At 49.9% G+C, this 22,345-nt stretch overlaps 1 protein-coding gene across 3 annotated transcripts in view; it reads left to right on the forward strand.

Moving 5' to 3' along the window:
* APBA2 (amyloid beta precursor protein binding family A member 2) overlaps positions 1 to 22,345 on the forward strand; it is a 174,970-nt gene that overhangs the window by 133,647 nt on the left and 18,978 nt on the right. For all 3 annotated transcript variants that reach the window (XM_072950667.1, XM_072950666.1, XM_072950668.1), the window contains 3 exons: positions 4,639 to 4,719; positions 5,996 to 6,032; positions 18,820 to 18,965. In XM_072950667.1, coding sequence (XP_072806768.1) covers positions 4,639 to 4,719; positions 5,996 to 6,032; positions 18,820 to 18,965 — 264 coding nt within the window. The remainder of the gene's footprint in view (positions 1 to 4,638; positions 4,720 to 5,995; positions 6,033 to 18,819; positions 18,966 to 22,345) is intronic.

Raw genomic sequence — 22,345 nt, forward strand, 5'->3', positions numbered from 1 at the left:
TCCGACAGGAGCACTTCCATGTCGTTGTCCCAGCCACCCCTCCTAAGCTGGACGGATGAGGGCATCTGGGCTGGAATATCAGATGAGTAGGGTTGACCAACGCCTTTGAAAACAGGGAGCAAGAAATGATTCCCAGAGAAGGCTGTCCCTTCCCTGAGTGGCCACACTGGAGCACCTGGGGTTTCTCTGACATGTTTGGGGGGAGGGACGGTCAGGTGGGAAGTAGTGACTCACCTGGCTTTGAGCTGATGCTGTGTGTCCCTCACTGGACCTCCCTATGTGTCACTCACATGCTTGTCATCCAGGACAGGGCTTGGACACACATGGCCTTTGTTACAGACGGTGTAAGTACGAGCATTTGCTGTTACTCCCTCCAAAGCGATGTGGGTTGAATTGACGTATTTTCAGTTTAATCAGGCAGACACAATCAGAATGGACACGTTAAAAAAAATTCTAGCTTTAGTTTCACCCACTGGAGCCAAGATATTTATTAGAGCAATTTATTCAAATTAGTATATTTTTATTACAGGCAATCATCTGCCTTGAGCAGCTGTCCATGGTCCTGGCATTTTATGACCAGCATGTGCTGTAGCATCATGTTCTGTTCTCAGGGCCCCACGAAGAGAGGGTCAGGGGTTCCCCACCATGTTAACATTACTTCTCTCCACACATTTCACTCCCTCCTTCTCTAAGTGGGTGGCTGATGCAGGTCTAGCTGGTGGCACCAGGAACCCTGCACCACAGTTACCTGAGAAAGGACATGATCCAGCTTTCTCTGCTGGCTGTGAAGGATGCGGTGACCCTGGCCTGCAGCTTACCTTGGGGTACGCCTGGCTGCTGTACCTTGGGGAGGGCACAAAAGAATTCAGGTAGCATGTTCATCTCAGTTGCCAGGAGCCCCAAAGACACGTGGGCCTCTAACCATGTTTATTTCAGAGGCTATGTCCCGTGCTGCCAAGCTTCCCACCCTGCCCCTTGAAATGAAAACTAAGGCACCAGATGGGTTCTTCCCAGAAGAAGCAGCACAGGCCCACCCTCCTGCCTCTCTGGAAACAACCTTGGCTGTTTATTAGGAGATGTGGTTGTCATGGTGATGAGTGGTTGGAGGGATTTAGAGAAGATGTGGGCATGGAGGGAAGGGTGGAGCCTGGAGAAGCTATAGGGAGAAGTTGCCATTATAAGTGGACCCAAGACCTTGTGTTGCCCATGGTCACCGCACACTGTGGCCCCACCCTGAGGTGTCCTGTGGATGAGTGTGGGGCACCGACCTCAAGCCTGTGTTCCCCTGGCCAAACCCTAACCCCTTGGAGCTGCGTCCCCTGGGAAGAATACCTCTCTCACTTGCCACAAGGTGAACAGCAGTCTTTGTGTCACCTTTTCCCATCATGTATTTGGCACCTCGATGAGAGTCTGTTGCCACGTTTAGGGCCGGCTTTCTGCCAGAAAAATTAGGTTCCACCCCAAGCTGTAACATCCATAGAAGGAGTGTTACCTTAATCCTTCCAGGGTGCTACAACAGAACGTCATATACCAGGGGACTTAGAAACAGCAGACATTGCTTTCTCACTGTTCTGGAGGCTTCAAGTCCAAGATCAAGGCACCAGCAGATTTGGTGTCTGGTGAGAGCCCACTTTTATAGACAGATGTCTTTTAAGTCCTATGCAGTAAGGATGGGGGAGCACTCTGGGGTCTCTTTTATAAGGACACTGATCCCATTCCTCGGGGCTCCACCCTGACGACCTCGTCTAATCCTAATCGTCTCCCTATGACCCCAGCTCCTAACACCACTCCTTGGGGGTCAGGCTTCTACATCTGATTTGGGGGAGGACACAAGCATTCAGTGTGTAGTAGGTGTGGTTGACCCCGCTTTCATTTTTTGGTTAGTTGATTTGTTTCTTGGGGGTTTTTGGAGAATAACTAGGGCCCGTTTGACTCCTAGGAAAAAAGGGCGGGTCTTCAGGAAATGAAGTTCATGAACTCAGCCTAGGAAAGGTCTCAGGTTAGAGGTTTCAGACCAGTGAGTAAAATGCTGACTCTAAGTGGACCATGAAATAGACAAGAGGACAGGACAGTAGAGGGTTGCTTGGGGGATGTGCCACATTACAGTTTTACTTACAGCTCTTGGGAGCAGCATTGTAAGTGAGAGACCTCTCTGGACCTATGGGAGGTTTTTTGTGGTGTGTCTGGTCTGTAGCAGGGCCATGGGACCAGTCCATTGGGAGTTCAGGAATGAGCCTGGCTCCACTGGGACCCTGGCAGGAGTGGGCCTCTCCAGGCTCAGCCCTGCAGGGAGGGCACTGTCCATGCAGCTTCATCAGCACGGGATCCATGGGGGAGGATCACAGTCCTGTCACCCAGAGGAGGATATCAGTCCCAGAAGAGGGCTGTGACAGGGAGAGCAGCGTCCCAGCAGTGCAGACAAACCAGAGCCCCCAGCCCCACCTTGGGATGGACTGGGACAGCGGGGCAGGGTCGGGGCCCCCCATGTGGTCTGGGAGCTCACAGGGCATAGGGGTCAGGGCAGTCCTTTGGGTGCCAGCAAGGAAGCAGGGAGCAACCAGACATCTGATGCACCTGAGCCCTAGCTGTGCCCTGAACCCCCTTGGCTCCCAGAAGGCCCTATTTCTTCCACGGATTGAGCAAGCCCTGATGTCAGCAGGATGTTGCTATGCTTTCCCTCCTTCCTCGGTGCACAAATCTTCCCCATCCTTAAAGCCCAGCCAGACTCTGTCCATGTCCTGTTGGAGCCACCCTCCTCCGCTCCCATGGCCTCTGAAATCCAGTGGTGTCTGTAGTCACGGAGGGGACACTCAGCCAGGAGTCCCTGGTCTGCCTGGTCCATCGCACCTCCCTATTCCCATCAGTGTTAAGAACGGGCGGGAGTGGGGGTGCTTTTCATTTTTCTCTAATCCCTGCAGAGAAATTGAGTGATGTCACAGGATGTGACAGTGACAGTGACAGTCGAGGGCAGGGAAGATGCGACACATTTCTGTGCCACCAGTGCCTATGGGAACCTGGCCATTAGTGTCCACATGTGGGGCCCCAGTCCTCTCACCTGTAAAGTGGGAGAGGGAACATCTGTCTCACATGGGAAAGGATAATATTCCTTAAGTTATTTATAAACAAATGTTATTTATAAATACAAATAAATCTTACATGAGAAAGGCTGTTATAAATAATATATATACATATTTATAAATATATAAGTAACTTAGTTATAAATAAATATAATGTAGATGTAAGTATGTTCATACTGATAATATCAATAAAACTTATTAATGTCATTGTCATCATCATAGTGCTACTGCTTGATGATTTATTGCCAAAAAGTTCTGGAACTTGACTTAATGTGCGGGCTCACCAGCATCTCGTCTGGGGTTTGGACAGTGATTCCAGTGCTGTGGGTCTGGTGTCTTTCTTCTGGATGGTACAGGGCAACAAGTAGAGGAAATAGACCTAAACTTGAAATTTTGCTCATTTTGAAGTAAGAGAAATTTTGGTTTGATGTCTCCTTTAAGAGAAGATTTATGACATGTCCTTGGGATTTTTTTTTCTCTAGTGGTAGATTGACTAATTTGCATTAATGAAATAATTTAGATTTTAGAGTTTGCATTTGACTAAGAATTTAGGGGTTTTTTTAGAAATATAATTTTGACCCTTGGACACTGTTGGTGGAAATGTAAAATGGTTTAGCTGCTAGGAAAAACAGTGAGGTATTTCCTCAAAAGATAAAAAGTAAAATTACCCTATGATCCTGTAGTTCTACTTCTGGGTATATATATACCCAAAGAATTGAAGGCAAGGACTCTAAGAGATATTTGTACGCCCATGTTCACAACAGTACTGTTCTCGATGGCCAAAAGGTTGGAGCAATCCAGGTGTCCATGGATAGAAGAATGGAAAAACAAAATGCAGTCTGTACAAAGGGTGGAATATTATTCAGCCTTGAAAAGGAAAGACTTCCTGACACCCGCCACAATAGTTGAACTCTGAGGACATTGTGCTCAGTGAAGTCACAAAAAGACAAATCTTGTATGATTCCACTTCTACGAAATACCTAGAGTAAATTGACAGAGACAATTGGTGATTGCCAGGGGCCAGGGGCAGAGGGAAGAGGAAGTTAGAGTTTAATGTGGACAGAGTTTCAGTCTTATAAGATGAAAAGAGTTCTGGAGATGGGTGACAGTGATGGCTGCACAATAACGTGAAAGTATTAATGCCATTGAACTGTTGTTAACAATGGTTATTTAAGATGGCCGATGTTATGTTATAGACATCTTACCACAATTAAGAATAATAATAAAGGAGGAGGGTATAGCTCAGTGGTAGAGTGTGTGCTTAGCATGCACGAGGTCCTGGGTTCAATCCCCAGCACCTCCATTAAAAAAATAAATGAATAAATAAACCTAATTACCTATCCCCCAAAAGAATAATAATAAATAATAACTTTTTAGAAGTATGAAAGCATATGTTATGGCAGAAAAGCTCAATTAAATTATATCTGTCTGCAACCAGATACCTACCTCTAGATACATGCATTTTACCAAATTGTATCATATTGTATCTCCAGGTGTGTATCTTGGTTTGTTTTTCTAACGCCTGAAAACACCATCTTGACCTTTAACTTCCGGTTTACAGGTTTGCAATGGTTTGGAGCAGCCACGGAAGCAGCAGCGTTCTGATCTCAATGGACCAGTTGACAATAACAACATCCCAGAGGTAACTTTTCCAAGGATGAGGGTTCTCGCCCAGGGTCCTGACGTTGGAGCTGCCTGCCCCGTACTTTCTCTGCTCGCCTTCTGCAAGATGGTCCTGTCCCACCTGGTGCCTGGGAGGGAGGGAGGAAGTCTGCTTAAGCAAAGTCTGGTGTCCCTGTTGGAGGAGGCGGTGAGGGCCACTGGCTCTGGAGGAGGAGGAGAAGGCCCTTTCCTGTGGATCCAGGCCCCCACTGTGGCGTGTTTGTGTTTTGCCTGTGGTGCGTGGGGCGGGGGGTCACCGGTGCTCCCCGATTGGACAGAAATTCACTCTATCCTGTTATCTAACAATCATGTCCTAAAACAAGGTTACTCAGCGGAGGCACCATTGACATCTGGGACCAGATCTTTCCTTGTGAAGGGCTGTCCTTTGCATCCCTGTCCTCTACCTACTAGGTGCCAGTAGCAACCCTCCTCCCCAAGTTGTGACCACCAAAGATTCTACAGATATTGCCAAGTGTCCCCTTGGAGACAAAAACCATTCAGACAGGAGAACCACTATCCTAACTGACTACGTGATTTAAAAAAACAATCCCGTGTGTACACCGCCATGATGGAGGTTATTAAAGTGAGGCCTTAAGCAGGTGATTTTCCTTTTCTGGATTACATAATCCGGATGAGATTTTTCTAACTTTGATGAAATAACTATGACCACCCATGGTGTGGTGTCCAATCGCCTTTATCTTGGTTTTAAAGATATGCCCTGGTAACATTCTTTTTCTTTTCTTTCTTTTTTTTATACTTTTTTTTTATTGAGTTACAGTCATTTTACAATGTTGTGTCAAATTCCAGTGCAGAGCACAGTTTTTCAGTTACACATGAACATACATATATTCACAGTCACATTGTTTTTCGCTGTGAGCTACCACGAGATCTTGTGTATATCTTCCTGTGCTACACAGTATGCCCTGGTAATTTTCATACCCCCAGTTGGAGAACCGTTGGGTGTATGGTCCCTAGTTTCTTTTTCTAGCAGTGACGTGCTAATCTGGGGGTCCCTAGGTTTTAGCTGATGGTCTTTTGTAGCCCAAATTTTCCCATGAGAATTGGTTGCATATACCCCACCCAAACATCATGGTGCCTGACAGACAATGGTTTTCTCCATGGAGCTGATTCCTGGAAGCACCAGTCACTCATGGGGTTTAGCTTTTCACATTAGGGTAATCATCTCAGCCTAGATCTTATGGGCCAACTACTTACCTCTGTTCTCTGTGTGTGTGTGTTTTCATATTTCCTAACAGACAAAGAAGGTGGCGTCATTCCCAAGCTTTGTGGCTGGTAAGTGACTGAACTTTCTTTCAAGGGGCAGTTGCATTTTTATGTCAAAGCAAAGGGTACTTTTACTTTTGGTTTTCTCCTGCAAAGCTTGTTTGGAAAGCGCACCTTCAAGGTGAAGACAGTTCTGTAATAAGACAAGGTGCTCGGGCATTTGATGGAACCCTTCATAAGCCCATGTCATCAGTGGGAGCGGGAGGTCCAGTTGCTCAGGGAACAGGAGACTCCCATTTAATTACACCTTCAGTAACGGCCTCACCCATGACACTGAGGATTAAATTAATGGATTGAGATGTATCCGTATAAGCAGCTAATTACGATCTAAGACTTTTGATTAGGGTGGATATAATTGCACCCAAATTCAGGATGTTATTTATTTTTTTAAGACTCTATTTCTTTCCACTCTCCTATCTTTTTTGAGGAGGTTAATACTGCATTCCCACATTTAATTAAAAAACCCCAGCAAATCTGTTCTGTATTACTTTGGTGTGGAATGCATGCCTGCTTGGCTGTTATCCGAAGGGGAGTCAGGTGACCTCTGACAGCTCCTTGGGGATGTGCTCCAAGCACACAGTAAAGAGCCTCTTAAATAGAGTCTTTCTCTTTACCAGGAGGCTGTTTCCTGTTCTTGCTAGTATGTTACAATAAACAGTGTGAAACTTACTAATTCTTTCAATAAGCTAGTGATTAATTTTCGTGAGTATTTATGGGAGCAAGTTCAGTTCATCTTCAAAAATAGGTAACTTTAAACCTTTTCTACTCTGGTTTTCTTTTTTTTTTTTAGTAAAGAATTAACATCTGGGAAATTCCAGCCCTCAAATTCCCTTTCAAGGGACTGGTTTGAACCAGGCTAACCCAGTTCAGACTGGTTAAAAATGAATTCTCTGGCTCAACCTTGTTGTGATGAGTTCAACATTATACTGGCTCAGTATTGTTCAAATTGGATAAAAACCAGCTTTGAACTGTCAGAACCCATATCATACGATTCAAATAACCTTGACTCCATCCTGACCGATTCAAAGAGGCTCAAATGTGTTGTGCCCAGCAATTTCATGTGGTGGTAGGTGCAGTTTAGCTGGATAAAACTGGTTGTACTGCTTCGCATTAGGTCACTATGGATCATGGAGATTCCAGTCCAACTTGCTAGTTGTGGTTTTTTCGGGACCTAATGACTGGCAGGACTCAGCATCTCGTTCACAGGGAAGATGCAGCACATCCCGGGTCCGGGGTCCTTGGTCGGAAGACCAGGGTGGGGCTGTGCCTGTCACATTGTTCTGGGGATAGAGTTTCTTGTGGATTCAAGAAGTTCACTTTTCTTTCTTTTTTAACATTGAAATATAGTCGGTTTACAATGTTGTGTTAGTTTCTGGTGTACAACATAGTGATTCATATGTATATATGTATATATATGAGAGATATATATATATATATATGTATATATATGAGATATATATATATATCCCTTTCCATATTCTTTTTCATTATAGGCTATTACAAGATATTGAATATAGTTCCCTGTGCTATGCAGTAGATCTTTGGTATTTATCTATTTTATTTATAGTAGTTTGTATCTGCAAATCCCAAACTCCCAATTTAGCCCTCCCCATCCCCTTACCCCCCTGGTAACCATTAGTTTGTTTTCTATATCTGTGAGTCTGTTTCTGTTTCGTGAATGAGTTTATTTGTGTCTTTTTTCTTTTTTGAGATTCCACATATAAGTGATACCATATGGTATTTTTCTTTCTCTTTCTGGCTTGTTTTACTTAATGTGACGATCTCTAGGCCACCCATGTTGCTGCAAAAGGCATTATTTTAAAACCTTTTTTATGGCTGAGTGGTATTCCGTTGTGTATACACCACAAAAGAAGTTCACTTTTCCGCATATCTTTTCATGGTGTCCTTTGGGCAAAACTCCCTCAAGTTTGTCTTGGGGAGTGATTTGGACACTAGGCTCTGCTGGCTTCTGACTCGGCCTCACACCTGCAGGGGAGGGGAGTGGAGAGGGACACAGAAGTAGTGTCAGTGCCTAGGTGCCTTGGGTCCCACCTCTAGGTGCCAGCATTCCAGAAGACAGCCTACTCTGTCTGAGTTCAGACTGTTCTACACCAAATGAGAACGATTCCTCCAACCAACGCAGAGCGGCTAATGCTTCTTGTACCCAGCTCAAACCAGCGCAGACAACCTGAATTCAGACTTTCATATACAAGAGAAGCCCTTTGATCATTGTGAAAACATAGAGGTCTGACAGCAAAAACACATCCTTTAATAGGAGAGGATTCATTTTCAACAGCGACTTCAAGGACCAAAAATCTTACTCAGCAGCAGGAAGAGATAGTGATGAAAATCCCTAGCATGTAATGAATGTGGGATCCATCCCCAGTTTGATACCTTTATCAGTTAGGGATGCCACCTACTGTGAGCTCACAGGGAAGCTTCTTGTTTAAAGAGGTCCAGAGGCTAGGGGCTGCTGGGTCGATGGCTCCGTGATGTCAGGTCTGAGCTCCCCCTGCCCTTGCCATCCTGCCTGAGCAGCCCGTTGTGTGCAGCGGGAGAGGGCATGCTTCCCTGGTGAAGACACACACCCCACGTTCCAGGGAGTCCACCAAGGAGAACCTTCTGGATGTCAGAGCTGCTGGCCCCTCTCAGGCTCAGAGTCCCAGAGGCCTCGAGGGAAGAGCCCTGTGGTGACCACAGTCCACGGGAAAACGCTGGCCATCCCAGACCCTCATGGTCTGGAAGGTTGACACTGCAGGGTACCCCTGGCGGGAGGGCCTGCACAGAGCTCTCTCCCCTTTGCCAGCACAGTGAGAAACGGCAGGCAGCCCCAGGGTGTCCCCTCCCTCAGGACATGGAGGCGGCGGCAGCCTGCATCCAAGTGGGCCAGATGGTCATCGGCTTCCGAGCGAGTGTGTGTGAAAGTCTCACTTTTTTATAAAATCAGAAATGTGCTCACTAAAGCCAAAGGTTGGAAGAATGGAGCCCAACAGTGGCACTTCAGCACAAAATATCAAAGGCTGATAGATCGTGTTTGGTCCCTCACACTGTTTTCCTCCTGGTCCAGCAGCTAAGGCTCTCGGAAGACATCCTGAAACACCCACGTCCCATTCACACTCTTCACTCCTGCGAGGATGCTGGTGGTCCTCAAGTCCCAGGGCCCCCTGAAAGGGTCCTTACACCCTGTCTATACCTTGTCAACTTCCCACCCCGGTGCTGGGAGATCCTGGGGGTCCCTGTCCCTGACTTACAGGCCAGGGGCTGAGCTCACCTCACACCTTCCTTCTCTTCGGGGTCCTCACTGTGGTGAAGAAGCCACTTGGCTATTTTCGTCCAGTGGGCACTTCCGATCTGAGCCTGGGTTTGCTCTTAAAATAAGCAGTTGGGGTGAACCTGTTCCAATAAGACTTTTACGTTGAAGGCAGTTCTCAGCCCATGAGAGAAGCGGGAGTCCTGAGCCCAGAACAGTCCTGGGCAGACTGGTGACCAGTAGGTCTGAGATGCTCTGGTTCAGATGACAAAAGTCAGGTAAACCTGGGAGGCCAGGAGGGAGCAGAGGATACAAAGAGTGATTCTGAAAACAAGAAAGACTTTTCCTTGTTACAAACGAACAAAGGAACGTCTTGTCAAAATCTTGTCTCCAGTATTCCATTTGGTCAGCATGAACAGGGCTTGGACCTATCTTAAAAGGAACTTCCGTTCTCTAAGGTTTGGTAAGATTTCTCTGAACTGTGCTTGGTTCAAGCCAATAGCCAATAAGAATATAAAACCTACCCTGGAAATCCCTGTAGTACCTCCTTTTCTGTCTGCACACCCCAGGCCCCTAATCCCTGTCTGCTGCGGAAGCCACTACTGAATTTCTGGTGAAGCCTTCCAGAAATTTCCTGGACATATGTAAGCCTATATAGAGACCTTTTTTCTTAAAAGAGGTATTGCATGGCCACATGGGTCTGCACTAAGCTTTCTCATTCCTTGGTCGATCTCGGAGACAACAGCTAGAGATCCACCTAATTAAGAGAAAGCACGGGATTCAGTTACCAGGACGTGTTATGGTGCATTAACCAGTGCCCTACAGACTGATGGTTAGGTGGTTTCTGGTCAGCACCGCAGTGAGCAGCCTCAGGGACGTGTCTTTGTGTTCAGATGTGAGTTACCTGTCTATTTTCGAATTTTATTTTTAATTGTTGTGTAGTTTCAGGAGTACAGCAAAGTGATTCAGTTGTATGTACACATATATGTACATTTTTTCAGATTATTTTTCATTGTATGTTTTTCTTTCAATGGAGGCAGTGGGGATTGAACCCAGGACCTCATGCATGCTAAGCATGCACTCTACCACTGAGCTATATACCCTTCCCTCTCCATTATATGTTATTACAAGAAATTAAATATAGCTCCCTGTGCTATACAGTGGGACCTTGTTGTTTACCTATTTTATATATATGTAGTATATTTCTTATATATATAAAGTAATGTGTATGTGTTAATCCCAAACTCCTAATTTATCCCTCCCTGCCCTTTTCCCTTTGGTAACCATAGTTTTATTTTCTATGTCCATGAGTCTATTTCTGGTTTGTAAATAAAATTTCTATCATTTTTTAGATTCCACATGTAAATGATATCATATGATATTTGTCTTTCTCTTTCTGGCTTATTTCACTTAGAATGACAATCTCCAGGTCCATCCATATTGCTGCAAATGGCATTATTCTATTCTTTTTTATGGCTGGGTAGTATTCCATTGTATAAATATACCACATCTTCTTTATCCAGTCCTCTGTTGATGGACTTTTAGGTTGCTTCCATGTCTTGGCTATTGTAAATAGTGCTACTGTGAACATTGGGGTACATGTATCTTTTCGAATTAGAGTTCCCTCTGGATATATGCCCAGGAGTGGGATTGCTGGATCATAGGGTAAGTCTGTTTTTAGTCTTTTGAGGACTCTCCATACTGTTTTCCATAACAGCTGCACCAAACTGCATTCCCACCAGCAGTGTAGGAGGGCTCCCTTTTCTCCACACCCTCTCCAGCATTTATCACTTGTGGACTTTCTAATGACGGCCATTCTGACTGATGTGAGGTGATACCTCATTGTAGTTTTGATTTGCATTTCTCTGATAATTAGCAATACTGAGCATTTTTTCATGTGCCTATTGGCTATTTGCATGTCTTCATTGGATAATTGACTGTTTAGGTCTTCTGCCCATTTTTGAATTGGGTTGGGTTTCTTTTATGAAGTTGTATGATCTGTTAATATATTCTGGATGCTTTTCAAATTTTAATCTTGTTTTATAATTATATAAAATTCTTACAGGGTTCAAAAATCAAATATTTAAAACAGGGTATATGCAGAGATATCTGGTTTCTTCCCCTATGACCCCTTCCCCCAAATCCTTTTCTCCCACAACAGGTAAGCATTTTTAACATCGCCCGTATTTTAATTATAAGCCTATCTTCCCCTTTCTTAGGTGATGAGTTAAACACCCTTTTCTTCATCTTGCTCTTTTCGCTGAATCCTAAATCCAAGAGATGATACCAAATTCCCCCCACAGGGCAGAGTGTAGAGGACTCTGTGATGCTCCAGAGACCCCGCTGTGCAGACCGGATGTCCCTGTGTGGAAACAGTTGGGCGGTTTCCAGTTTTTTTTTTTTTTTTTTTTTTTTTTGCTGTTACAAATAGCACTGCAGCAGACAGCCTCATCTCTACGCCTTTTCCTCTTTTGGCCAGATTTTTTTATTCTTCTACTTTTTTCTGGGAAGGAATTCTCCCAAGCACAACAGGCTTCTGCCCAGGACCTGTCTTGGGCAGATTTATGCACTGAATTGGGCTTGGCTTTGACCTTCCTTCCTTGACTCCCAGTTTTTGAATTGCCTCCTGCCGGTGGCCAGTGTCTGCTGCCCCACCTGGTGGATCCCGCAGACCTTTCCTCAGTGATGCCCAGACTCGCCCTGCAGATCCCGGCGTGGCCTCTCCCTAGAAGTGACACACAGGTCTGGTTTTCAGACAGCATCTTCTCTCTCTCTTTTTTTTTTTAATTAAAATTTTTTCTTTTACTTTATTTTTTAATTTTTGAGAGGTGGGTAATTAGGTTATTTTTTAATGGAAGTCCTGGAGATTGAACCCAGGACTTGGTGCACGCTGAGCACACGCTCTACCACTGAGCTATGCTCTCCCTCCTCCAGCATCTTCTCTTTTATGTCAGTCTTACAGGACACCTTTAACCTTCAGTGGTTTCTCACAGGCACAGCCCCAGGGCTCTAGGACATCGTCTGGCTCTGGGACAGGCTGGTGTGGTAGGAGAGGCATTGGAGGCAGGCAGAACCCATCCATGGCCCCGATGTCACACCCTAGGTCTGCCCTGATGCCCAGTTTCGTGAGTCTTATGTTCCTCCCCTCCTGCCTCCTCTCCCCACTGCAGACCCCTCCCAGGGCAGCTCTTCCACTGGTCTGGGTGTGGCCTGGACGTGGCCTCCGTGCTCCTGCTCCCCGTCTCTCCTCCACACCCCGTCGAATCAGGGCTGCGGCTCCTCCTCTGCTCTTTGGAGCCCCAGCCAGTCCATCTAACATCATTTCTCCCCTGTGTCTTCCACTCCCCCTCCCACTGCCTTCCAAACCCAGCGTCCGGTCCTGCATCCATCCATGTCATCACTGCCCCTTCTTCGTCTTCCCAACTGGCATTTGGGATCAGCTGCCTCCTTCCTGATCATCCCTCATGCTCCTGAAGCCCTCTGTGCAGGGTCAGTGCTCCAAGGTCACTGCCAGCTTCCTTATCCCTCTGCTCGACAAGCACGCGGGCGCCTTTCCTCCTCCCACCAGCCCGAGGTGCAGCCGGGCACACCTCCCTTAATAAGGCCCTTCCTTTCCTGGACTCCCTCCACCTTCTGTCTGTCTGCCTTTCTTGCCGTTTCTCCTTTCAACGCCTGGATGGAGAGCACTGGAGCTGGCAGAGCCCAGCCCCACCTAGCGCACCCCCCCACCCGCCTTGATGATTCTTTCCCCCATGTGGCTCCACTTGGTACCGACACGCAGTTCCCTGGGACTCCCGAGTCGCGCTGCCTTCTGAGCTTTTGGGGATACTCTGGGCTCCTGCCACTAGACCTGCCCGGAATCCCCACCCCGAGCTCAGCCCTCTCCCAGGGCCCCTCCACAGTGAGTCGCAGCCCTCCTCTTCCTCCTCCAGTCCCCCTCCCAGTCCTGTTGCTTGAACCTCCATGGTGAGTCAGTCTGTCGCTGTCTGTCTCTTTACCATCATCCTGTTCCACACCATCATCGTCATCATCATCATCCCTCACTTGCCAGGACCCTGCAGTTTGCCTCTCTGCAGCCTGAGTTACCTTCTAAAGGCAGAGAGGCTGGGCTCCTTCCCTGACCAATACCCTGTTAAGTGACAGTCCTGAGTGGGGCCACAGGATGCTCACATTCCCACCGACATATGCTCTGCAGCCTCGAGTAGTCCTAACCAGCTGCCCAACCCCAGGCAGTTTGCACTTCTTCCTGCCACCCCAGGGCCTTTGCACCTGCTCTTGCTACAGATTGGGAAGCTTGCTCCTCCTTCCCATCCACAGCTTGTTGATTTCCTTTCATTCTCCATGTATCTCGCTCAAAGGGCAGCCATCCCAGCTCCCTTCCTGCTGCATCTCATTGGGCACTGTGTGTTTCGTTCATGCCTCTCACCATGGGCAAAGGCAAAGGCACCCTGATACCTTTATTTTGTGACTGTGGGACCTTCGGCCCATGAGCTCCCTGTCTCCTGTCACAGCATAGGTCCTCATGTACAAGAGCTTAGAAGTGCTTTGTGCCTGAGTCAGTGTTGGTGACCTTGGGCAAAATGATTTGACCCCACATAGACTGTTCTTATTTGTCAAATGAGGACACTGAGGTCTGCTTCATGGACTTGAGGAGGATTGGATGGAACAGATGTTGCACAGGGGTCTGGGGTGTCGAGGTGCAGGCTGCCCTCCATGGCCTTCAGACTCACACCTACACCACTGTACATGTCTGTGCTCTGCCCCCTCCCCTAGTGGTCCCCTCCAGGACCCCAGGGAGATTCAGGCACAGGTGAGTGAGACCATCTGGGCCGAGCCACTGTTTGAAGCCTCTGTTGACCACCCCCCTTCCAGATAATCACTCCCCAGGTGGCGGTGGGGAGCTTCTAGGCATGGCTCTGGGGGACCCCCACCTCTGCCCTGTTTCTCCAATGGGTGCTTCAGATGAAGGCTTCCTCCAGCAGGGAAGACACTGAGCACCTTATTCTTCTTGTCCAAGCTGCGCAGAGATGTTCTGATACACGTGTGCACATACTAGGCCATAGAAAGGAAATTAATAGGAGAAATCACTCTGAGGAGAGAGAATCTCCCTTAAACCTATCTCTGTTTTTTGTTGTCCTGTCTCCCTCTGGTGGCTTAGGGTTGGTTCAAGAATCTAGCAAAAGAAAAACAATTTATTCTCAAACACGCAGGGCCAGCCACTTCAGTCTTAAATGGAGGCTGTTTGATCCTTGCTCTGCATGTCATGATTGGAGTTGAGGATTGTGTCTGAGATCCTGAAATCCACGCCCCCTCATTGGCCGCTCCTCTCTGCTTCCTAATGAGTGTCCAGGCGGGTGGGATGCTTGAGACACTGTTGTATGAGGTGTTTTCCATTTGAAGAAAGAGCAAGGTAGGAGTGACAGGAACCCCTGCGGAGATGGGTGTCTGCTGGGGTTGCAACAAAGCCTCTAGTCCTCCCCTGGCCTCTTCCCAGGGAGGTGTCCGTGGGTGCGGGTGGTGGACTCTACTGCCTGGGATGGGGCGTCCTTCACAACAGCAGTCTGTACCCCAAGGTGGGCCCCAGATCCGGTGAGGAGATGGGCCAGCCTTTGATAAACCTCCTCTGGGACATGGAGCGAGACAGGAGCGTGAACCTTGGGGAGGTCCGGGAGCTGACCAAGGTCACCCCGGGGAACGGGCAAGGGGGCATTAGGAGACAGAGGCCTCAGAAGGCTGACCCCTCATCCCCAGGGATGGGGGCCACAGAGTGCCACGTGAACCCCCGCCCCATGGACATGGCAAGGGGACACTTGCCGAGGACTGGCTGAGAGTGTGGGATGGGCTGTTACTCCAGGGCTTCTGGGACCACCTGCACTTTCCCCCAGAACAGAGTGGCGGTGGGGAGGTCATACTGAGGGGCTGTGCTTACCCTGCAGGCTTAGGCTCACATCTTCCCCACTGGGGCAAGGCTCTGGAAAGGCACCCCTTACTCCCAGTTCATGCTCCTTTCCTCCAGACACGGATGGCAGAGATGGGGCTAAGACTTGTGGGAAGTCCACCAGCATGCTGTGGGGGTCACCAGGTGTCCATTTGTGGGGGACAGCATCTGTGACCTACACAGACTGGGCGACCGGGCTCTGGAGGGGCTGAGGGGGCAGTGCCTTGGGTCCAGTTCCCTGAGGGTCTAGTTGAGGCATCCACAAGTGTTATCAGAGATTCCTGGAGGAAGCACCAAGGGGAGGGGCTGTATCCTCTGGGCACAGCTGGGGAGGATGTCAGAGTCAATGGGGAGAATGGGGGTTCCAGAGCAGTGGTGTCATGATGCCTGGGGTCCCCCAGATCTGTGCTGTCAGGACGGGAGCTGACCTGGGGCATTCCTGAGTTGGGACCTGCCAGGGCCCATTGTTACTAATGTTAGTTTTCTTTGAAACTTCAGAATATTTCACCATGTTCTAAAGCACATCATAGAATCGACTTCTGTACAAATGCTGTGGTTCTGGTGTGAAGAGATGGTTGTTGCTTTTTGCATCTGCAGTGTCCTGGCATGTAGGTCTGTCTGCTGTGTGAACCCTGGATGTGGCTCTTCAGGCTAAAGGGCACAGGCTGGGACTGATTTTGGAGCTTGAGTCTAAGGTCCATGGAGCTGAAGTTTGTTCGAATGAAAGTGTAACATACAGATATCTTTCCAGGCATCCCCAGCTCGCAGTGCCCGGGCAACTGGAGTGGGGATGCAGGCAGGAGCTGGGACCCCCATTTCTAGGGCTCTGCTGACATTGGGGTGAGAGGCCAGTGAGACTTCTCCCACCCCCACGGGCATGTACGTTGGACCCAGAATCCTGGGTTTTGGGGCTCCAGTCCTGAAAGCAGTGGTAGGCCCTTAGAGGCTTCAAGCAGGGGAGGAAGAATGATCATGTTTCTGGTCTCAAGGCCCTCTCAGCACCATGGAGAGCAGCCTGTGGGCAGCAGATCCCTGTCTCTATCCTGGCAGCTGAGACAAAGCACCACATTCTAGGTGGCATGTAAACAACAGAAAAGTGTTGCTTACGATTCTAGAAGCTGGAAGCCAGCTCAGGGGCCAGCATGGCTGCGTCTGGTGAGGGCCCTCTCCTAAGCTGCAGACGGCTGCCTTCTCTGTCCTAACCTGGCAGAAGTGGGCAAGGGTGCTGTCTGGGATCTCTCTGATTAGGGCACTTATCCCACTCAGGAGGGCTCCACCTTCGTGACCTAATCACCTATCCAAGACCCCACGTCTTACTACCTGTCACACTAGGGGTTGAGATTTAACATATGAATTGGGGATCAGGGGACACAGACACACAGTCCACTGTGATTCACATGGGCTGGTTGAAGATGGTTGTCACTGACCAGAGAGAATGGGATGATGGTGGTGGCAGAACTGGGGAAAGTGGACAGACTCCTGTTCAGTTTAGTGGTGAAATGGACAGGACTTGGGAGGGGGTGGATATGGGGTGAAGACTGGCCTCGCTGGGTGGGTGGCCAGGTTGCTTTGAGATCAGGGCTGGGGAGGTAACCAGATTGGCGTGGAGAAGGGTCAGGGTTTGCTTTGGGTGTGTTGAGATGGACATCCCTTGGGGCCCTTCCAGGGGAGCCACAGGTGGATGTTGAGGGTGTGGGGCTGGGGTTCAGACTGCTACCATGTCCTTTGCAAGTCTGTGGACATAGAAACCCAGCTGCCCTGTGTGTATTGTGGTGTCCACGAGTGGTGGTGACAGTGGCCAGGCTGGGATGGGCTGAGGAGGGAGTGTGGACACAGACAGGCAGATCTTTGTAGACACTGGGCTTCCAGAGGGAGGAGAGTGGGGGAGCCCACTGCAGGCAGGACTGTGGTGAAGGAGGGTTTGACTCTGCCTGGGGAGACTGGAGGATATTTCAAAGTCATGGGGAGACCTGAGATGGGACTTGGTTTAGTGCACAGTGGAAGACATGGGATCCCGAAGGGAGAGGGATGGGGTCTCAGGTGATCCTTAGACCCCAGGTAGGGACCTCACTGCCTCCAGGGAACCCCAAAGAGGGGCTGGTCAGACGCCCACCACACGGGGGCATTGGCGTATTTGGGAGCAGGTGATGCTCTGTCGAGGACAGACCGGGAGAGGCAGCCAGAAGTTCAAGGGGCTGGAGAAAGGAATGAAATAGCCTGCACGGAGGGCAGAGGGAGAGCTTCCCAGAGGAGCCTGTCAGGGTTGCCAAGGAGTTCTGTGGGCACTGAAGGCCATGAATTTGTAATGGAACCACTGCCTTACTGGGTGGGGAGGGGGGATGGTGTTTCCAGCCTCAGGGCCCAAGGAAACGTCGTTGCAGTTTTGCCGAACCCCTAGGGCAGACAGATAGGATGTGGGGGCACGGGGTCAGAGGTTTGGGGCAGGTGGTACTGAGCTGGTGGGTGAGGTGTCCAAGGTGGATGAGTGGACAGTCTCAGAAACAGGGTGGGTCAGAAGTGAGACCATGGAACCCTGGCTGAAGGTTGGGTTGGCAGGAGGCTGCTGGTCCTGAGGGCGGGGGGATCCATGGCACAGCCAGCTCTGTGGACACCGGAGGGGCTCTGGGCAGGCCAGTTCAGGATGGAAGGACGCCCAAGAGCCAAGGCCAAGGTGTCCAAGAAAAGGGCTCTGGCTGGAGGTGGGCAGTGAGAGAGAGGCTGAGTGATGTCCTGCAGGTTGGCAGACTGTGGACTGGGGGCCAGATTCCCCTGGCACCTGATCTTGTGTCCCAAGCATTGCTGGGGCACAGGCAGGCCTGCTTTCATGCTACAAATGCAGAGGTACACTGCAGAGCCAAAGGTCTCCTCCATCTGGCCTTTTGCAGAAGAGGCTGGCTGACTCTCACCTCGAGCTGCCCGTGCAGTCCAGGAGCCCCTAGCCACACCTGGCTGCTTCTGTGCATATGACTTTGGATTGCAATACAATGTTAAAATTCAGTTCCTCTGGTGCACTAGCCTGTTTGGGTCCTCAAAAGCCACCTGAGGCCAGTGGTTCCCGTAGTAAACAGCGCCAAGATGGAACCTTCCAGGTCAGGCTGTTGACAGCTCTGGCCTCGGACAGCAGGGCGAACCAGGACCACATTCCCCAGCCTGGACCTGGGCTGTACTGAAGGGGAGGGGCCCCACAGGCCTTGTGGGAAGGCTGCGGCACGCCAGAGCCCTGCGGTGCAGAAGCCGAGTGGGTGGAGGGCAGTGAGCAGTCTCCCATTACCGTCCTGACGACTGAGGGCTCTGGGGCAGGCGTGGGGATATCCGGGAAAGGGCGCCTCTGGGATTGCAGCATGTGGTGTCCCCTTGGAGGCCCAGGTGCCTTGAGTGACTGCTGCCCGGGATGCCAGACTTGTCCCCCTGACACCGCGGGTGCGGGGTTTCCTGGCCCAGGTGTCGATTTATTGCAGTTACTTGCACGGTGCCCCATGGAGGAACCAGGGCGGGAGACCCGCCTCCGACCGCTGGCTGCAGACGACGACCACGAGGTCATGGTTCTGCCTTCTCCACCGCCTCGTTCCTCTGTCGTCCAGGGAGCTGATAATTGTTGCCATCTTCAGTTCCAGGCCCCTGTGAACCAGAAGACCTCATTGATGGGATCATCTTTGCTGCCAACTACCTGGGGTCCACCCAGCTGCTCTCCGAACGGAATCCTTCCAAAAACATTCGAATGATGCAGGCACAGGAGGCCGTCAGCCGGGTCAAGGTAGGGGTGGCCCAGGAGTGCCCTGGTTTGCTTCAAGGAGCACTAGGGAGGGGAGGGCAACTCGGCACAGGCGCTCTGTCCAGCTCTGACCCCAAAGCCCTTGGCACGGAGAGCAGAAACGTCTGTGGTGCCTGGCAAGGCAAAGGGAGACTTGGCCTCGGATGGGAGAACAAGCACATGGGATCACCTGGTTTTGGTGGCGGGTGGGTGGAGCCTGGAAAAGGGAAGGCGGGGCCAAGTCAGCAAAGCCAGTGGGGTCGGGGCGAGGGGTGCAGTGGCCTGCGGAGGTGCCCTCTGGGCAAAAAAGGGTCTGTGGACACCCGCCCCTGTAGGGTGAGAAGGGATGCCAGCCCCTCCCCATCCTCATCATACTCTGACCTCCTCGTCCGAGCAAAGGGGCTCCAGGAAGGAGCCCAGTGCTGTGGTCAGGACAGAAGAAAGCATCCAGGGGCAGCGTGGAGCCCTGACTGTCCCCTGCCCAGTCCCCAGCCCCCAGCCCCCAGCCCCCAGCCCTGATGCTCGCTTAGTCCCAGGGCCTGCCCTCTTATCCGGTCCCCAGGGCTCCCGCTCGGACCCAGTGGTTATCAGGAATTTTCATGCAAGCTCCCGTGGTGGGGGTGGGGGGATGCAGGGCTTCCCGCAGGGCTTCCACGGGACTCTTGCCTACAAGACTGAAACAGCTCTTCCTTCGCTTTTTGCCCACTTGTTTTTCTTTTCTCTTCCACGCTGCTCAGAGGATGCAAAAGGCTGCTAAAATCAAGAAAAAAGCGGTGTGTAGAGTGTGGGGTTCGCTTGTCTATCTCTGGCTCATCCGGTGCAGTGGGGGAGGGGGGAGGGAGGGTCCCCTGGGGTCAGAAATGCTGTGGCTAGTGAGTGTTTTCCTCCTCCCTGGGTAGGTGCTAGACTTCCGAATGCAATCACGACACCTTTTGTTGTTTTTACCACCCCCTTACAGAAGAATTTAATAGTTGCCCTTTTGCATTTTTCTCTTTCTGCGTGTCTGTGAGCTAGAGAGCGTGTTATTGTCATGATGCTGCTGTTTCGAGTAGACGTTCTTAAATGTGGCATTTGCTAGGACCATGTGACTCATTTCTTTCCGAGGCCCCCTGTACAGAATTAATTACATGGTTGTGACATTTAAAGACGCATGAAGTTTAATTTCCTGAATCAGGCTGATGAGATGTTCAGTTTGCCCGGGAGATGCTCTCTCTATTGAGAAGTTTCTAGAGCAGACTTAAAAATCTCAAGTTGGCCTTCAGTGATTGGCTCCTCAGCCTGATCATTTGGTAAATACTGGCTATATTCTGACTATCCTCTCAAGGTGGGAAATAGCAAATGCTTGGTGTTGGAGGGCACTGACTGCCCTGGCTTGTAGATTTAACAGCGAGAGTTAGTTCTCTGTCCCCACCAGGAACACCGCATTCTGGCAATGTGGTCAGAGAATCTTGTCTGGGGTCTCCCTTCCCCCTGCGGCCAGCCCTCTCTCCCTGTGATATTTGCAGAACGGTCAGGGTGGACCACAGCCTGCTCCTCGGGTCTGCAGTCTGGAGAGCCCAGAGGGGGCCGGCGCAGGCAAGACAGCCTCAGCGGCCGGCCGAGGCCAGCCTATTACCTCCAGGAAGGATTGTTCTTTCTCTCAGGCAGGAAGGTGCTCAGGGTCATTGCCAAAGGCCCCTTTCCTGGTTGGCCCGCAGCTGGGCAGGCCGATGATGACTGGAAGGTCTCCCTGAGTCAGCATGTCCTCCCGCCACGGACTCACTGGTGACTGGGGCTGTGGTCCCCATCTATAGATGTGCAAGCCCCCCAGTTGTCTGAGGTCCCCCTCCCTTCTTCCCGCAGGGAGTATGATGGGATGGCCTCTCCGTTCCCTGTTACTGAACAGACTTCAGTCTCCTCCATTGACCCCCACCTGGAGCCCAGTCACCCCCAAGCTTGCTCCCTCTTCTCCTGTCAAGTGTATCACAGGCTCATGTGTCCCCCCAAACTGTCACTAAAACCAGGGTCCACCTGCAACTGTTGTTTTACTTCTGGCCGGACCTGCCTTTTGGAAAGAAGGTTTTGAGCCATAATTCCAGAAAATAACCTTGAAAAGCATGGGGATGGAGACTGTAACCCGATTTTTTTTTAGCATTGTTTTTTTATTGACGTATAGTCAGTTGACAATGTTGTGTCAATTTCTGGTGTCCAGCATCATGTTTCAGTCATACATGCACATACATGTATTCCTTTTCATATTCTTAACTAGATTTTTAAAAACAGAGAAAAAAGAAGTTTCTCCGATGTCCTGCAGACTGTTTCAGCTGCATTAGTTTGGACTCTCTTCTGTTAATAGTCAGTTAAAAGCCGTGTCCCCCGTGGTGGGCTGAGGGCCCCAAAGACCTTTTCCCTTGAAAACTGAGTGAAAATCCAAATTTGTCATTGCAGTAGAGGGCCTCTCTGTGACTCAGAATTCCTGAGGAATGGTCAGCAAGGGGGGTTTGGTTTCAGATTTCCTAGCGAGAAATTAAATCACGACTTCTGCTCCTGTGAAGTGGAAGGTAGACTACTCTGGGCCCCTGAGTAACCACAGAGAATTCTTCACCTCAGTGGAAGAACCAGAGAACTTGTATCTCATCGTCCCTGTGCAGGGGGAGTTAGCATTCCCACAGGTGTAGAAACCTATGAAAGGCCGTCCTGGTTTGGGGCAGACCCTGAGTAGTGCCCTCAGCTTCCAGAACGTTCCTTTATACATAACTAGCGGCCATATGATGGGTATCCTCGGGAGATGACAGAAGGGGCATTTGTGAGACAGCTTCTCCAGTGTCCTGTGAGGGCAGCGCCTGGTCCGCTCAAGGCCTTGTTTTCAGGGTTTTTGGAAGAGTGGGTCCAGTGCTGCCAGCAGGTTGACATGACTGTGACTTTTTTTTTTAATTTTTTTTTTACTGCAGTGTAAATGTTATGTTAGTTTCAAGTGTGCAGCATCGTGATTCAGCTATACACACATACATGTTCCTTTTCACATTCTTTTCCATTGTAGGCTGTCACTAGGTATTGAATAGAGTTCCCTGTGCTATGCAGTAGGATCTCGTTGTTTGCCTGTTTTATATACAGTAGTCTGTATCTGCAAATCCTGAACTCCCGATCTACGGCTGTGACTTTAAACCAGAAGGAGATGCAGATATTCTAATCCCCCTTCTTTGAAAATGTCTTCCCCCCTCCTGGGGAGACTCGGAATCCCCAGTCCAAGAAAGGGAGCTCCTGCACACAGACCCGTGTGTTCGCCGTGTTCGGGAAGGGTGGGCAGGCAGGCCGGAATCTCAGGGGGTCAAGGGGCCGCACTTTGGATGCTGTGACACAGACCCGCTTGGTGCTCAGCCTCCCGGAGGCGGTCCCCTCGCTCC

The sequence above is a fragment of the Vicugna pacos genome, chromosome 27 (genome assembly GCF_048564905.1).
Source record: "Vicugna pacos chromosome 27, VicPac4, whole genome shotgun sequence".
Classification (NCBI taxonomy): domain Eukaryota; kingdom Metazoa; phylum Chordata; class Mammalia; order Artiodactyla; family Camelidae; genus Vicugna; species Vicugna pacos.